This window comes from Streptopelia decaocto, assembly GCF_964273445.1.
Source record: "Streptopelia decaocto genome assembly, chromosome: 17".
Classification (NCBI taxonomy): domain Eukaryota; kingdom Metazoa; phylum Chordata; class Aves; order Columbiformes; family Columbidae; genus Streptopelia; species Streptopelia decaocto.
The window spans coordinates 10,298,569-10,314,302 of record NC_138672.1 but is presented as its reverse complement, the minus strand read 5'-3'; the positions used below and the strand labels follow the sequence as shown (position 1 = coordinate 10,314,302).

General features: G+C 44.2%; 1 protein-coding gene across 2 annotated transcripts; it reads left to right on the top strand.

The window, feature by feature from the left end:
* Positions 1 to 7,509: 7,509 nt before the first annotated feature.
* STOM (stomatin) lies at positions 7,510 to 15,478 on the top strand. Of its 2 annotated transcripts, none has more exons than XM_082067551.1 (7): positions 7,510 to 7,669; positions 9,550 to 9,653; positions 10,390 to 10,462; positions 11,328 to 11,410; positions 12,670 to 12,873; positions 13,343 to 13,477; positions 14,143 to 15,478. In XM_082067551.1, the coding sequence occupies exons 1-7, from the start codon at positions 7,621 to 7,623 to the stop codon at positions 14,335 to 14,337; spliced, it is 843 nt and encodes a 280-aa protein (XP_081923677.1). In that variant the 5' UTR covers positions 7,510 to 7,620; the 3' UTR covers positions 14,338 to 15,478. The 2 variants fall into 2 exon arrangements, with proteins under 2 accessions (XP_081923677.1, XP_081923676.1); XM_082067550.1 differs by lacking the exon at positions 7,510 to 7,669 and adding an exon at positions 7,996 to 8,156.
* The last annotated feature ends 256 nt before the right edge of the window (positions 15,479 to 15,734 follow it).

The following is a 15,734-nucleotide window of genomic DNA, read 5'->3' as shown; positions in this document are numbered from 1 at the left end:
AAATTAAATACGGATCTCATCCTCTAAAGTTATTTAATATAATGTGGGATGATAATTATGTTGTTTCCTCTGGGCAGATGTAGGTTTTGCAGCTCCCTCACCTCGCTCTACCCCGCAGAGTTTCTACATTATGCTTCAACCTTCTGGTCAACTGCGTCCCCACTGTCAAACCTCCCATGGCACTTCAGTCGCCTAATTCAGCTCCAAGGAACGTGCACCTTCGTGGCACCTACATTCCTTCTTATAGGAAAGGACCTTATAGCCAACTTCTGATATCACCTGTTTGATTGCACATATGTGATACATCATCAGCAAAGCAAAAAATATCAGCCGCAAAATCTGAACTGGAAGATGTGTATCGAACACTGATATTGTGCATGTTAGGGGGAAAGAAACTCCTAAGGTAGTTTAAAGCACGTCCTCGTGTGCACGTTGCTTGGAGAGGCACAATGGCTCAAAGTCCATGTGGAATGTAGCTCATTTTAATGTTTTTCTGCAAACACAGTAGAAACAAACATTAAGCCTAATATCCCCACTAGCAGTGAGGTTCATTAGGTACAAGTTGCACCATTTCACTAAGAAAAATAATGCATTTCTCTGTGATATATGAAAGCAAATATCAGCTGGCTGCTCAGGTCTCTCTCCAGTTGTGTTGTAGCTCAAAAACTTGCAAACGGACATTTAAAACACATTTCAAAACTATTTGTGTCTGAGTATACATCTTGTTTACAAGAACAACCTGAAGCTGAGTAATAAAACTTGGAGAAACGTATTTTGTAGCGGAAACACTGGCACAACTTTAATTACTTCAACGTAACCAGCATCTCTGTGGACAGACTGTTCAGCCACTTCCAGTGTATTTTAAGCCTACATGAAAAACTCAAAGAAAAAAACCCATACAGCAAGAAATAGAAGCATAACCCCCTTCCAAACACCAGATGAGCTCAGCTGGAAAGCTTGAGACCCACTAAGAGACACTCGGAGCAGCGTCCACTCCTTAGATACAAGGCATCAAAACAGAACCACAATAGGTGGAATATCAGTAAGGGCCAAACAATTAGCAAATTAAAGTACTTTTGGTAGGAGTATGCAGTTTTCTGTGCACAGCCCAAATTAAGCTGGTCATGCACCATACTGTTAATGACATCACCATTCTGGTAGGTATATACAGATTAAAGTAAAAATACAACGGGATGTAACAACACATTGTCATCCAGAGAACTCAGCAGTATTTTGCAAATTTAATGCAACATCATGAAATAATTTCATCCACCACCAGGGCACATTGCGGCAGCTGCTTAGCAAATAGTAACAACACCTATGGTAAAATCACTACATGCGAGGGACACGAGGCACAAACTAGAATGGATTCAGAGGGCTCTGCTGCCCCTATTAGCCATATTCATTTAATATATCTCACTCACAAGATGTCAGGGATAGTTTTATGCTTCTGTTGTGATCCTTTTTAACTGTGGCTCTATACTGACCACCACTAAACACTTGTGGGTATTGAAATAACAGCAATAACCACAGCCTGTGGTGTTCCCTCGAGACTCCTTCTCAAACCCAGCCCTGCCCACTGTGTGGAAACCAATGGGAGTTAAATGCGAGGGAAGCGACCATAGACAGAAAACCTGCCACTTCTCAGGAACATCCGCAGTGCGGATTATACACCAAGTAATTGCTCCTAATTCATCTAGTTCAACTGAAAAAGAAAAATAAATGAGATACTAAAACAGCATTGAAGTCAGATTATTGTTTTATGTATATACCAAACTTCTCTCATGTTGTAAATGAAAAAAAGGATCTTGTTACGTCAAGTAAAATAATTAACAGTAATAATCTTTACAAAAGGCTTCCTGTTAAACAAGTTTCAAACTATGGCAAAAACCAAGCCAGATTGTACATAATGAATTCTAAGGCTGTGAACTGACCTATGTTGAGTAGGAAAGTGAAATCAAAGCGAATAAACGGCAGAAATAGCACAATGGCTTACGGGATCACGGATTTAATATCTGAGCAGCAGGTTTCCCTTAGGATACGATGAATAAATCACACAGTCTCGGCCTCACCATCATCGCCCTGCAGTCCGCACCATGGTATTTGTACAAAGGACGGTACAGAGCGTGCCCAGAGTCCGGGGCTGGAATAACAGCAGGGCAGAGATTTACCAGCCAAGGCGACTGGACAGAGCGGGGGAAGCAGAAACGTGGTGAGTCAGGACGGGAAATCGCAGGAGACGCGCACAGGACGTGCCCACGGCGTACGGCAAACCCAGAGCAAGAGGCCACGCTCTCTTATTCAGACCAGGCACAAGTAATTATTTCAACAACAGCAGCTGAACGGAAACACATACAAATGCGTTGACTGTTGAGCTGCAGCTTTTTACCAGTGATCAGTCCTAGAAATCACATCATTAAAGGCAATGATTAAGACAGAAATGTCATTTGACTTTCAGACAGCAGTTTTCATCCTGAAGCACTTCATTAGTTATCTTTCCAAAGATCACTTTGCAATACTGATTTAGCTGTATTTATCCTCTGTCTACCCAAACCAGCAAAAAAGAGGCAGATTTACTCTTTTTAGAATCTCATCAGATAAAACCTTAAACTAGTTTCCATAGAAACACATCGCGGGTCTCTCAGTCTCTCTATCAAAGCTGTTCATAAACTTTCAGCTTTACTTAATGCTAGATTTTCAAAAACACCAATTAACTCTTTCATTATTTAGTGACTTAGTGCTCTTCCAGTCTTTTGTGCTGATGTTAAATAAAGTACAGCCAGGTACAGCACGTGTGAATATGGAAAACAAGGAAAATAATTACCACCACATGCACTGTTTTGCAGCCTATTAACGCATCCAATACCACTCTACTGCCCCGACCCCAGCTCAGAGTCAATTTTGCCCTGAATAACAACTGCAGTAATACAAACATTTGTCCATATTTCCACAGAGTTTCATTTAGTTCTTTTATGAATCCAATATAGTTGAATCACTGCTGGAAATAGAATAGAAATACAATAGAAAATGTCCTCAGAGGCTTTGTTACTTTTGTCATCAGATGTAGATTATACTGTTTGTCCTGAAATGCTTTCATTGTCTTATACAGTTATTCTATTTTAAAACACAGAACTACTAAACACACAAATAGAGTGAAATGTGCTGCACTTTGCTATCTATTTTTTTCAGTAATATAATGTGTTATTCTACAACTAACTCTTTCAAGCGTGCCAGTGCCTGGAAATGCAGTTCTGCTCTTAAATTCCAGGGATGCAGTAGTTACGGGTGCTAAAACCTCCAGGCCATCTAAACGTGAGACAAACTCATCATTTGGGTGACATACTGCAGGAGGATTTCTCCCGAGAACGGGTTTCTTGAACAGTACAGTGACATTCCATTGCTGCTTTAAGGCACCTTAATGACTTTGACTTGTTCTAGTAAGTCAGCTTTTTTTTTGTATTACCTAAGGCATTTTCTGTTTTGTTAAACACAGATTTTCTCTTTTGCCAAACCCAGAGAAGCAAAGAAATCATTATATTGAAAAATCAAAACGAGCACTGCCTGGCCAGGTGTATTCTGGGTAAGAGCAGAAACGACAAGTAAAACCCTTGCGCACATGAGCAGCATATGAAATGGCAGAGGGAATGGGAAAACGGTTTCGCAAGAAACTGATCTGAGCGCACGGGGAAATTTGCAACTGTTAATCCCTTTATCTTTTTTTCTGATGGTTCCTTCTGGTCCCTGCGTCCCTGTCCCCACAGCGTCCCCCCAAAGGTGAGGAGCAGCAGATGGTCCCAACCCGGCCCAGCGCCACGCGGGGGATCTCGTGCTGCTCGCGGGTCACGAGAACTCAGCCTCCACCCCTCCAAACCGCTACATACACTTCAGAAAAAGCGAATTATTTCCCATTATTCTCTGTAAGGAAATATCATCAGCAAAAGATAGTTTAGATTGACTTTGATTTGTATTTGCGGACCCACATATCCCTTAACAGTATGTATAGGAGGATTTACAGGAGTTAGTTTTGTAGAGTGGAAACAACATAAATATAACGAACCTCCCAAGCAGAAAGATACTTTAAATAATGTATCTTGTAATGTGAGAGAAATTATTCTATTTACAGAAACCCGGTTTTAAAACATTCCTATTTTGGGATTATTGATTCCAACATACACATATTCTATTTCCACTGAAAACAAACAACCCCATGATACAAAAATAGGCAACTAAATGAAAGGCAGATTTTTGCAATGCGGGAAATGTTTGTTGCACGAGCATTCTGGTTTTGATTACTTCTCCATGTTGTAGGATATACTGATTCAAAGCAGTGTTTGAATCACTATGGATTATAACTTATTTCAAGAAAGGGTTTAAAGCAAAGGCTGAGGTGACAAAATGCAATATATGGAACACCTGGTTCAAACGAGCCTGTCATTGGGAGCAGCTGTGGTTAATCTCATGCTGACATCTAACGGCAGCTTTGAATACTGCTTGTGGGGTTTTTTTAACTTAAAAAGCCCCTACACACATTGATAAATAACATTTAGTAAATAAATCTAGTAATGGTAGACTATTTCCCTTTTGAGAGATAACAGAAAGCTGCAAACAAGGGAACAAGGCTGATACAGTCACACGAATGCCCTTTCCCATTCACTGCCTACCAGACACATCGGAACCCAAGGAAAGATTAAATAAACACAGGCTTTATTTACTACAGGGAAATACTGAGGAGTTACTGTTGACAACAGATTCCATATTTGAAATCAAACTGACTTATGTGAATAATAAAGGCAAAACCCAATGAAGTTTTTCTTTTCATAAGGCCTAGACATTATTCCATCTTCAAGTCCATTGTTTTGTAGCCACACTAAAATAAAACTCTTTAATTCCTTCATTTATTGAACAAAAGATGAGAAGACACTCAGACACAATTATTTAGTTAAAGTTACATTCTCCATTTTCCTCTTTCTATACTTAGCCTTTTAGTGCTTCAGGAGCCTCCACAGGCTGCGGAACATCTGATGGAACTAACTCAGATCCCTCGAGGCATCCGGTGTGTGGTAAACGACTTCTGAGTTACTACGACCACCTGTTGCTAATCCTAATGCTTTTCTTCAGTATTTATGGAAAAACTAAAATTGTATTAAATAACACCACTCAGTTGACAGGAAAGGAGAGGGAACATCATTTTCTAGCACTGACCCGTGCAGAGAACAGGAGAGGGCAGCAATAACCTACGGCAGCTTCACTGCAAACACCCAGAGACAGTCATTTAAATGGAATTAGGGCCTATCTAAGATTAAACAGAAGGCTTTCTCTTCTTTGAGCAGAATGCCAGCATGAATTTGTACCTAAGGACACAACGTTTTGCCGAGGTGTTGCAGCTTTGGATGAAGTAAGGCTGCCTTCTTCACGAAGGAGGAAGGTCTTGGTTGCATGCTTTTACTTTAATGACAGATCGAATGAATAGGCGCTTCCTCCTCTTTGCTGAAATAAAGTAAACTCATGCAGTACGTTTTTTTAACGCTCCATTCAGATTAATCTTAAAAGCACTTATTTTATTATTGGCACCAGCTTAGATTTTTCTAGTGCCAAATTTGCTACGGATGACAAGGTTTCATCAGAGCTTATCTACTCTATGGTTTCACAGAACCTGTGCCTCGCATTTCCAGCACATCCTTCCTCCCTTCCTAATCACGTTGAGACACTCTAAGCCGCCCGTTTGCCAGAAGACCCTAAGGCCAGCAAAAAAGAAAGATAAAACTGCAGACACTCAACTTCCTTATAATATTATGAGCTTCAATACTATATATTCTACTGTGTTCTGATCAAAATTGCACCGTGTGCTCTGACCAGTCAGCCGTCTGCATCACGGCAACCCCTGCTTCAACAAGATTAAAGCAGCATTACATGAGCAATTGGCTGTATAACATATGATCATCTCCATCCTTTGACCTCTTCCGTTAAGGGACGGGACTGCACACACATCTCTGTTCTGATCACGGTAACTAGGTTGTTTAGATTACTTTTGCAAGAGGTGAACTCACACAGAACTGTAGACAACACAACAAAATTATAGAGGTATTACTAATATCAGAACAGCAGGTGTCAGCACTCAGAAATGCATTAACAGCAACTGTCCACAAGCACGTAAGTAAAAATAAAGTATAGAAAGGAATGTTAAAAGGTTATAAACTCTCAAGCATCTTGAGACAGATTTATTCTTCATTCCCATGTACTTCTAATCCGATCTGAGATCAGCAGAGTGTGGTAGTGGGAGCTCATGCCAGCAACAGACAGCCTGTTTATTACGTGTCTCCCTCTCACAGGGAGGGAGCGTTGGTGGTTCACTGATTCTGTTCACACCCCTTGAAGGAACAGGACGGTTCAGCATTCGGTGCTCCCCGCACACACATTCCTCTCCATCACCACGCTGCCCAACCAAAATCCTTGCTCCGCGGGTACACAACGGAAAGCAAAATCCAGGCTACCTCCATGGAGGAGTCTAACCACAAAATTATCATACCAACACACATAATAAACCTCTATGTATTCTAGCAGTCTAATACCGCTTTTCATTCATAGGCTGCAATGTGTTTTACAAATAAGTGAGCAATTACACACTGTAGTACAGCAAAGCGATACGATAAATATCAGTTTGCATGTGCCACTCCCTGCCCATCAATTACCCACATCCCATAGGTGAGCAAAAGCTAAAGAACAGCCATGAACCACCTATAGCCCTCCTAACGCAGCCTGACACGAACTCAACCTTGGAACGTCTTTCAAGTGCGACATTTGTGACCCCTGGTGTGTTACGACCGAGTGTAACGATGTGTTTCTACACACACCTGTTTCTGTGCCATGAACCTTGTAGAGAAGCAGCAGAGCTCACAACGTTGGCGTCTTCAAAAAGGGATGAAAGCTCCAAACTCTTCACTGATGTCCTGCAACAGGTCAGCAAGGAAAGCAGCAATGAAACTCGGAGTGAAGTTTTGAAAAGCAATTTTTTCTTTAGCTTTATTGTAATTCCCTGCCCGTTTTGGACACATACTTCAGCATGATCACAGCATTAAATACGGCGTGTAACAGCACGCAATAACCACTCACATGGTTAATAGGCAAGTCTTATCAGTTTGAATACTACTTCTTATTTTTTTATTTCAGACCACACTTCACAAATTACCGACTAACAACTCTCCTCTGCGTGTGAAACCCCACGAGGCCAGGGCGCGTCTCCAACTCTCTCCGGTGCCCACTCACCTCAGCGCCCCGCTCCGCGCCGCCGCCGTCCTCCCGCTCCGGGCACCGCTCGGGCGGCCCCGCGCTGCTGCCTCCCGGGGCCGTCCGGCAGCTGCCGCCCGCCCCGTGGCCCCGCAGCCCCCTCGCCGAGGAGCGGGCGCGGCCGCCATGGCCGCCCCGTCCCGTCCCGTCCCGTCCCGTCCCGCTCCGGCCCCTCAGGTGCGAGACGCTGCGCGTGGAGAGCGCGGCGCGCGCAACCCCCGCGGCCCCGCCCTGTGCTCGCGGGGCGGGGCGGGGCGGGGCGCGGTAACGGGCGCGCGGGGTAACGGGCGCTCAGCGGCGGCTCCTGAGGGGAACGGCGGCAGAGACGCGGCGGCCATGGCGGATCACGAGGCGGGGGGCGCGACCAAGGCCCGGCGGGGGCAAGGTAACCGGGGAGGGGGCCGCCCTGGGGAGAGGGGCCACCCCGGGGGGCTCCCCGCGTGCTCCGAGTCCGGGGCGCTTTCCCGTCCCTCTCCCGCTTTCGGTTTTAACGACGACTTTGTTCAGTCGCTGAGGGGAGTTTGCGGACCCTTCGGTTCTCCGCTCGCGGTCCCCCCGCTGCCCGCGGTCCCGCCGGGGTGCCCGTTGGACGCTCCGCTCGCTGGCAGCAGCGCAGGGCGGCGCGGGGAGTTGGCCCCGGTTGCGTAACTTGGGGTTTTCTTCTTCTGGTGCGTTTCGTTTTCCTGTACGGTAACTCGGGTCACCGAGGGGAAAGCGAAAGGGACAATGATGAGCAGAGTCCACAGGAGGGGTCCCCGAGGTGCTGCGCCAGTAAATGAGAACGAGAAGAACTGCGGGACTGGTGTTTACACCGTTAGCGCTTTTCGTTTGTGCAGAGCGTTCCATAGGTGTGACTGGAGGAAGGAATGGAAGTCAGTTATGTTTCCTCAAGTTGGACAATGAAGCTATAGTTACTTTTTACTTCTTGGTATTGTTATTTTAGTGGGTTTTGGCCTTTCGGTTGGTAGGTGTGAGTGTAACCCGGGTCAGGAGGTTTTAGAGGTGATGCACTAAAATACCACAACCCTTTCCATCCCAGGAGCTGCAGTGTTCTCCTGTTACCCACGTTGTTCAGAAACGTACTACAGACAATCATTCTTCATTTTACATTTGCTGTTTGCAACTGGAGAAGGAAATGTATTTATAAGATGGCTTTATATACAAATGGGTTGGCTCGGTAATCTGAGTTGTTGTATAAATAACTGCAGATCCATTCGGGCCCCACGGTGAATGGCACATGCTGGTTCCTGTATCCTTGACAGGATCTGTGTTTCATTCTGTAAATATGTTGTTATTAATACCCAGCAGCGGTCACTCTGATGCTCCCCTTGGTGGGGCCCGGCAAGTGACACTCGATGTGTTACTGGGGTTGTTTCTTCTGTAGTTACCGTGTGATGTGTTGTTTCGGAGGCCAGTTATATTTGTCATAATAAAATATCTACAGAGTAAATGGCATTAGATGTAATTTAAATTATAGATGTAATAATTGTGGCTGTTTCCCATGTGAAATGCTTTCAGAAGCATCCGAAAAGGCATTTAGTTTAAATGGAAAGTAGTATTCCTTGTTATTCCTGATTGCTAATGAGCGAACAGTTCAGCCCCAGCAGTGGAGTAACACCCCTCACTCATTCTCAGCCCATCCTGGGTCTGACGGAGCAGCACGAAAGGCAGCTCTGTGTCTGGTGCCTCCTGCCCTGTGCTCAGCTCATCTCCCGGGTACGTGCTGGTGAAATCTGGCGGTTGTTGCGCGGCTGGGGACGGTCCCTTCCTCGCCCGGTCCCTGGAGCCTGGCACGTTTGGCAGGAGTTTGTTTGGTTGTGTAGCCCTGGCAGCAGCAGAGGAGCCGCGCTGAAGCGTGTCCCACACCGGCCCAGCCTCTGGCGCTAAGTGCTTATTATAAATTGTTAATACTGTTTGATGATCCAAGTGATAATGTCTTGCTAAAGTAACAGTGACTGTTCTAGTCAGCCTTAAAGGGATGCGAGGCAGATTCAATTAATTTTTTTTTAATATTCTTTCTCCTCATGGTTTATTTGTTAAAGAGGCGCATAATCCATCACAACCTGAGCAATCCGGGAAGGACAGCCTGTTGATGAGCTTATCCAAGTCCCATGAGTGAGATGTTCAGATAATTGCAATAAGAAAGCTCATTCCATACACTGTGCGCTTACTCAGCCTTGAAATTTTGCATTATTTGAGTTGTGACTTGGACCTTCACATTCAACAGGTTTCAAAAACCTGAGGACTTGTGCTCTTTTCTTGCAGATGGCGCTGATACTGGCCTTGGTGTGTGTGGGTGGATCCTGGTGATCACTTCACTTTTTTTCACTGTTCTTACATTTCCCATATCAATCTGGATGTGCATAAAGGTAAAACTGTTTACTGCTAAGCTGGATGAAAACTTGAAGCAATACGGATGCTTCCTAGTGGCTATTATTGCTCTCTATTTACTTGTTTTAAAAACAAATTAATCTAATTCTGTTCTTTCTTGAACTAGAGCAGACCCAACATTTCAGTGCATTAGTCTTCAAACTAAGAAAAATAGGTACTGTTACAGTATATAAACTAGTTTGGAAGATCAGGATAATTGCATGGATACGTAATTACTCCTGAAGGACTGTTTTGTTTTAAGGAGATCTCTCCCTAGATATGTTTGTGTATAAATATGAAGTATGTAAATATAAAGATAGAAGTATGTGCGTATCTGTGGCTGTATGTGGCAGATTCTTAGAGAGTGTGTCATCTGATCTCTTTGAGCTCGATATTTCGGTTTCCAGACCGGAGGAAAGATCTCCTGCTTCGTTTTGGCCAATATCCCACATCAGAATCGGAGCTGGTGGAACCTCAGGGTCACATACACTTAGTGTTGTGGTTGCCAGGATATTCCCAGTGGCCGCTCACTCTGCGCAGCTGACGTGCTGCTGCTTCCCCTGGTGATAGATGGTGCCACAGCCTGCAGAATATTTATCGTGGAATAGTGTCCTGATTGTTCCTTTTGCTGTTCGCTTTTTGATAATAAAGTTGAGGCGAAAATTCTCAAAAGCAGCCAGGATAGAAACGTGTGTTACAGTAGTTTGGAATTGATCATGCGGCTCTTTATTACAGATTATAAAGGAATATGAGCGAGCCATCATATTCAGACTTGGACGCATCTTAAAAGGGGGAGCAAAGGGACCAGGTATGTCCTGGGGAGCATTTTGGTATCTGTTCTACTTAAGTCATTGGCAAAATCATGGCTGTCTAGAGACGTTGCGTTAGACTGACAAGTGGGTTTCTCAAGAATTTTGTAACTTCCTGTAAGAGGACGTTACTTTATACGGAGGGGACAGTGAGGACATTCTCTGCGAGTCTTACCCAGGTCTGCTAAGTTAACGCACAGTCTGCAGGTGGGATCAAAAGCACAGAATGTGAAGGGAGGAGCAATGGCATCAAATGTGCCATCTTGAAAAAAAAGTCAGTGTGTCAGTTAAAACCTGGATGGTTTGAAAGCCTGGATGTTCTTCAAAAGAAATAGAAGCAACTAAATGATTTGATAGTTTTGAAAGTTTCCTGTGTACATATGAAGTTCTGATGAGAACTGAAAGAATCAGATGTTGCTCCAGCTGCTCAAAGGGACAGGAGGGGGCGATCGCTTCTCCTTTCATTTTCATCCAGGTTTTGCAAAACTTCCCCATTGCTGTAAAGCTGAAGAATCCCAGTGATCCAGCAGAACAGGAGGTTGATAGATTCTGTTTTCCACAGTTAGGGCCCACATGGAACTGTGGAACCAGTTTCCAAAAGTAACTTTTTGCAGTTCTGGGTATTTTTCCCAAATGTTAAAGTTTTCTGAACAAGTTAGACCTGAATAAACTGAAGTTTCTCGGCATACTCTTTTGAAAATCTTATCCTGGGTTGAAAGCCACTAAGGCACATGCTGCTGAGCCTGTTACAAAGAGGGCTGTGCAGACCTCCAACAGTGGCTGGATTTAACCTTACTTCAAAAGCAAGTTTCCTCTATTTTAATGACCCATTTTCACATCTTCTTGAATGGACTTTTTGCACAGGTTTGTTTTTTGTCCTGCCCTGCACAGACAGCTTCATCAAGGTTGATATGAGGACCATCTCTTTTGATATTCCTCCCCAAGAGGTGAGTTTACACTTGCCTTGGTACCTGCTGAAGTGTTTGCAGAATTGTTGCACTTTCTTTTTTTGCCTTTTCTTTTTCCTTTTCCCCTCTCAGTATCGGGTAGCGTGTAGTTTGAATGTAGGTCTCTTGTGCAGGTTCTGTGTACTGTAAGGAATGCATATATCCTTCAGTGATACCATTCAACAAGAGAAGATCCCTGAAAGAAAACCAAGTATGGTGCCCTCTAAGGAATAAATGAGAGAACTCAATACTGCCCGAGGGCCCGGGAGGGGTTTGGAATGCAGACTGCTGGGCTTCATGCAACTCTTTGGAAAACTGTTCCTGTGAAATCTGCAAGATTTCCCGAAGCAGCAGCGATCTTTCCTGTGCCAATTTGTATAGATGTATAAACTAGCGAAAATAATGGCATGAAATTATGATATTAAGGTAGCTGAACGAAAGAAAAAAAACCAACTAGCCCTCTGAAAGAAGTTAGTGAAGAATCACATGTTGATTTTTAACTGTATCCCTCGCGTATCTGGTGTATTTGGCGAGACAAAGGTGCGTGTTGCAGCCTGCCCGCTGCGTCTGTTTCCTGTCAGATTTGCTCGGTGGTTTATTGCTCATTGTTAGTTGTAGATTTAGACAAATGGCCACTGTCCTGCTGCACTGCAAAGGGTAATTGCTAGAAACCTCATCACTGGCGGGCAGAACACGCTGTAGCCGCTGGTGTGCCATTAGTGAAGCCATCGGTTGGACAGTTCTTCTTTAGGCTTGATTAAATTATGCTTGAGGATTTAGCTCGGCTTGGTTTCGGTAGGTAAAAGCAAAACTCCCTTTTTATTTATACAACATGGTTTCTGCGCGTGTGACTCATTCTTTGTTTATCTTGTGCTGTTATGAAAAACCTGCTAAAATAGGTAGTTTGGGGAGGACAGGGCAGGTAAATCTTGAAGGTGAAGTAACTCAGTGTCCCTCTCTTGTCAAATAACGTAACAGTAATTGTCTAACGTGGAACTAGGACACCTCATGATCACATGGCATATTTCAATCTCTTCTTAACTTTAAAACATAATTAATATTAATGCTTCTTCCCGGTGTACCCTCTTCTAAACCTTCACAAATATGTCTGCCTTTGCAAGTGCATCTTTTGGTGCATCTACAAGGTATTAAAGTTTCCCTGGAAAAAATAGGAGTTTGTCTAGTAAAACAAATATGTAATTATCGTTATATTCAATAAATACGTAGTTAATTTTTGTGTTTTCCCCATTTCTTTTTAGATCCTGACCAAGGACTCTGTGACGATTAACGTGGACGGAGTGGTTTATTACCGAGTTCAGAACGCCACCCTTGCTGTAGCAAATATCACCAACGCTGACTCAGCCACCCGGCTCCTAGCACAGACAACTCTGAGGAATGTTCTGGGGACCAAAAACCTTTCTCAGATTCTCTCTGATCGTGAAGAAATCGCACACAGCATGCAGGTATGAGCAACTGGAGCGATCCAGCAGAACATGGCTTTAGGCAGCAATCCAGGGATAACTTCCAGGTGTGGATTTATTTTACCTTCCCAAGTTGTGATTTGGAGCTTTAGGCAAAACCCTATCGAGAGCTATTTGGATGGCATCGTGTATGATAAAAATGAGGGACTAAAGCAATGAGGGACCAGTGGGGCTGGCAAGTGGGAATGAGGGATATGGGACAGAAGGGCTCCTCTGGAGCAGAGTGGCAATACAGAATTCCTATATTCATCAAGATTCTGGGTGGTTTTTTGGTTGTTGTTAGTTTACAACAGATATGCTTTTATATTAATCTAATAATAACATAAATACTGAAGTCCTTAGAATCCAGGAACTGTAAGATAATTCATTTGGGTTATTGGTAATTTTTCAAATTTAGACATTCGTTTGCAGCCAGGTAGGTGACTTAACTTAATTGTCCTGCCATATATAGGCCACGCTTGATGAGGCAACAGATGATTGGGGCATTAAGGTGGAACGTGTGGAGATCAAGGATGTGAAATTGCCTGTCCAGCTGCAGAGAGCGATGGCTGCAGAAGCAGAAGCTGCCCGGGAGGCGAGAGCCAAGGTAATAACATCAGCATGTGGCTTTGGATGTATCTTTCTTCTTTTACTTCACAAATAATTGAATGTGGTGATGTAGAGGATGAAGATTCTCAGCCGGTTGTGTAGTAGCAGAGAGGAGCGCAGGGCAGGGTTTGGGTGGATTTGTGTCTGGGTGCTTGCTCTATTTCATCTTGGATCACGCGGATGAGATTTCCTTCAAAAATGTAGAATCTCTATTTTTTTACCACACTCCAAAACTTAATCATAAACAGAACAATTTTGAGATTATTAGCTGGAGCTTGCAGTGAATTAGAAGCCAAACTTACTTCCAGCTTCTTCCTGCCTAGTCCAAATTCTAGGCAAGTCCGTTGTTTTCTGTTTGTTACCTCATATGAGAAATAAAACAGGTGTCATGTTAAGTTTTGTCACCCTTAAGCTGACGAGTGGTCAGTTCGGTCATATCTTATTCCCCTCTGAGGTTGGAGAAGGTGATGGTAAATATTGGAGTAAAAACGCTCAGGGGCAGTTAGAGCTGTTCTGTCCAGTACAGGGCAGGTGCGCGTTCCCCCTTAGCGCTCGGTGACAAGCGGTGTCTTTGGTATATGACTTAACGCTGAAGTCATCCTACAGATTCCTAGTTTATTACTGTGCCAGAACGAATTGAATTTCATTCATTTGCTTCCCCAGGTAATTGCAGCCGAGGGTGAAATGAATGCGTCCAGGGCCCTGAAGGAGGCATCCATGGTTATTACGGAGTCCCCTGCTGCTCTGCAGCTCCGTTACCTGCAGACCTTGACCACCATTGCTTCGGAGAAGAACTCCACCATCGTCTTCCCGTTGCCCATAAACATGCTGCAGGGCCTCGTGGATGCAAAGCGCTAGCGAGAGTGGGAGGAGTGGGCTGGGGTTTTTGCTACAGTGAATGCTTGCAGCACTGAATTCCCTGTGTGTTCTAGCTTATGGCCTTGTAATCAAAGTGGATTTAACGAGGAACCTCTTTTGTTACACTGAGTGTGCTACAAAGCTTATATGTAATGTTTGTGAATATGGACACTTTAAATATTGGAAATTGAAAACCTCTCAAAATGAGTACAGGGAGATTGTGGTCTTAAATAAGCAGGTATCCATGCTGGCCTGGACGGGACGCTCCCATTTTCAAATAGTGTATAAAAACATTTGTGGTGAAGATGAGATGATCCAACATCTGGAAAGAGAAGTGTTCCTTTTAACAGCTGGGTCTGTAGCCCTGCAAGGGAACCGAGCAGCCCCAACTGAGCTCTCTTGGGGCGCAGCTGCAGGTGATGCAGTCGGCAGATTGCTGTCATGGGGACTGCATCTCTGGTGTACGCAAGGAAAATAACAGATGTTGATACGGGAGCGAGAGTACTGTACTGGGTACCGCTGATAATCAGGCTTATAGTCTCTAAAATAGTCCCCCGTTCATGAGAAACAGTTGTTAGTGGAACTTCCATCTCTGTTCTGCCACACAGAAATCTCATAGTTGTGGACACAATGTGCTTGCAGTCAGCGATGGGCTGTTCTGTTGTTAATGATGTGTCTGTGTGGATTTATGCTTCTTTAAAGCACTGAAAAGTTGCTGGGTCTGCCTTTATCCGTCTCTAAAACCATTTGAAAAAGCCAAAGTACTGACTCCTGCATTTTATCCAGGTCTAAAACCTGTTCCTCTAGGAAGTAAGGCCCCTGTAATTAGTGGAGAGTGATGTTTAACAGAAGATGCTGTATTGTTTATGTATCAGCTCTAAAAAATTAGTGATCTACCTGTTGGTGCTGCCGTTTTATCACTAGCGAGCATAAAGTTCTTGTATCACCTTTCTGCTACGATCAGTTCTGTATCGAGGCGTATTACTTTGTCTCTCCCTGTGCCTCACGCGCCGTCTGTGCCCCTGGGGAACAGACACCCCAGCGCCGCTGGGGCTGCAGCCGCTCAGCGCCGCCACTCGGTGCCGCCTCTCTGCTCTGGACGTGTGGGTTTTGCCTCTGCGCCATAAAAGCCGTATAACCATCTGCCTCTGGTTGTCAGTGCTTCTGTTAACGTAAGCTGAGCTGGACTTTTTGCTGGGAGGGGGGTAGAAATATGGTTAACAGAGATGTAGTAATTCACATTACTTGAAGTGGGAAACAGTAACCGCACAGCTTGAGGCTGAGCCTTGGGGAAGGTGTTGCTGCTGTAGATGGGCACCCGGGGAGTTCTTGTTGACACCAGGAGCACTTTTTGCTCTCATCCTGAATAAAAACGTGCTGTTTACTCAGGAGTGACT

Bases quoted from the DNA above. Each gene is read 5' to 3' on its own strand.
- STOM (XM_082067550.1), top strand. From the start codon at position 8,060: ATGAGAACGAGAAGAACTGCGGGACTGGTGTTTACACCGTTAGCGCTT. The intron at 10,463-11,327 runs GTATGTCCTGGG...CTTTTTGCACAG, and splicing joins AGGGGGAGCAAAGGGACCAG to GTTTGTTTTTTGTCCTGCCC. The intron at 12,874-13,342 runs GTATGAGCAACT...TGCCATATATAG, and splicing joins AAATCGCACACAGCATGCAG to GCCACGCTTGATGAGGCAAC.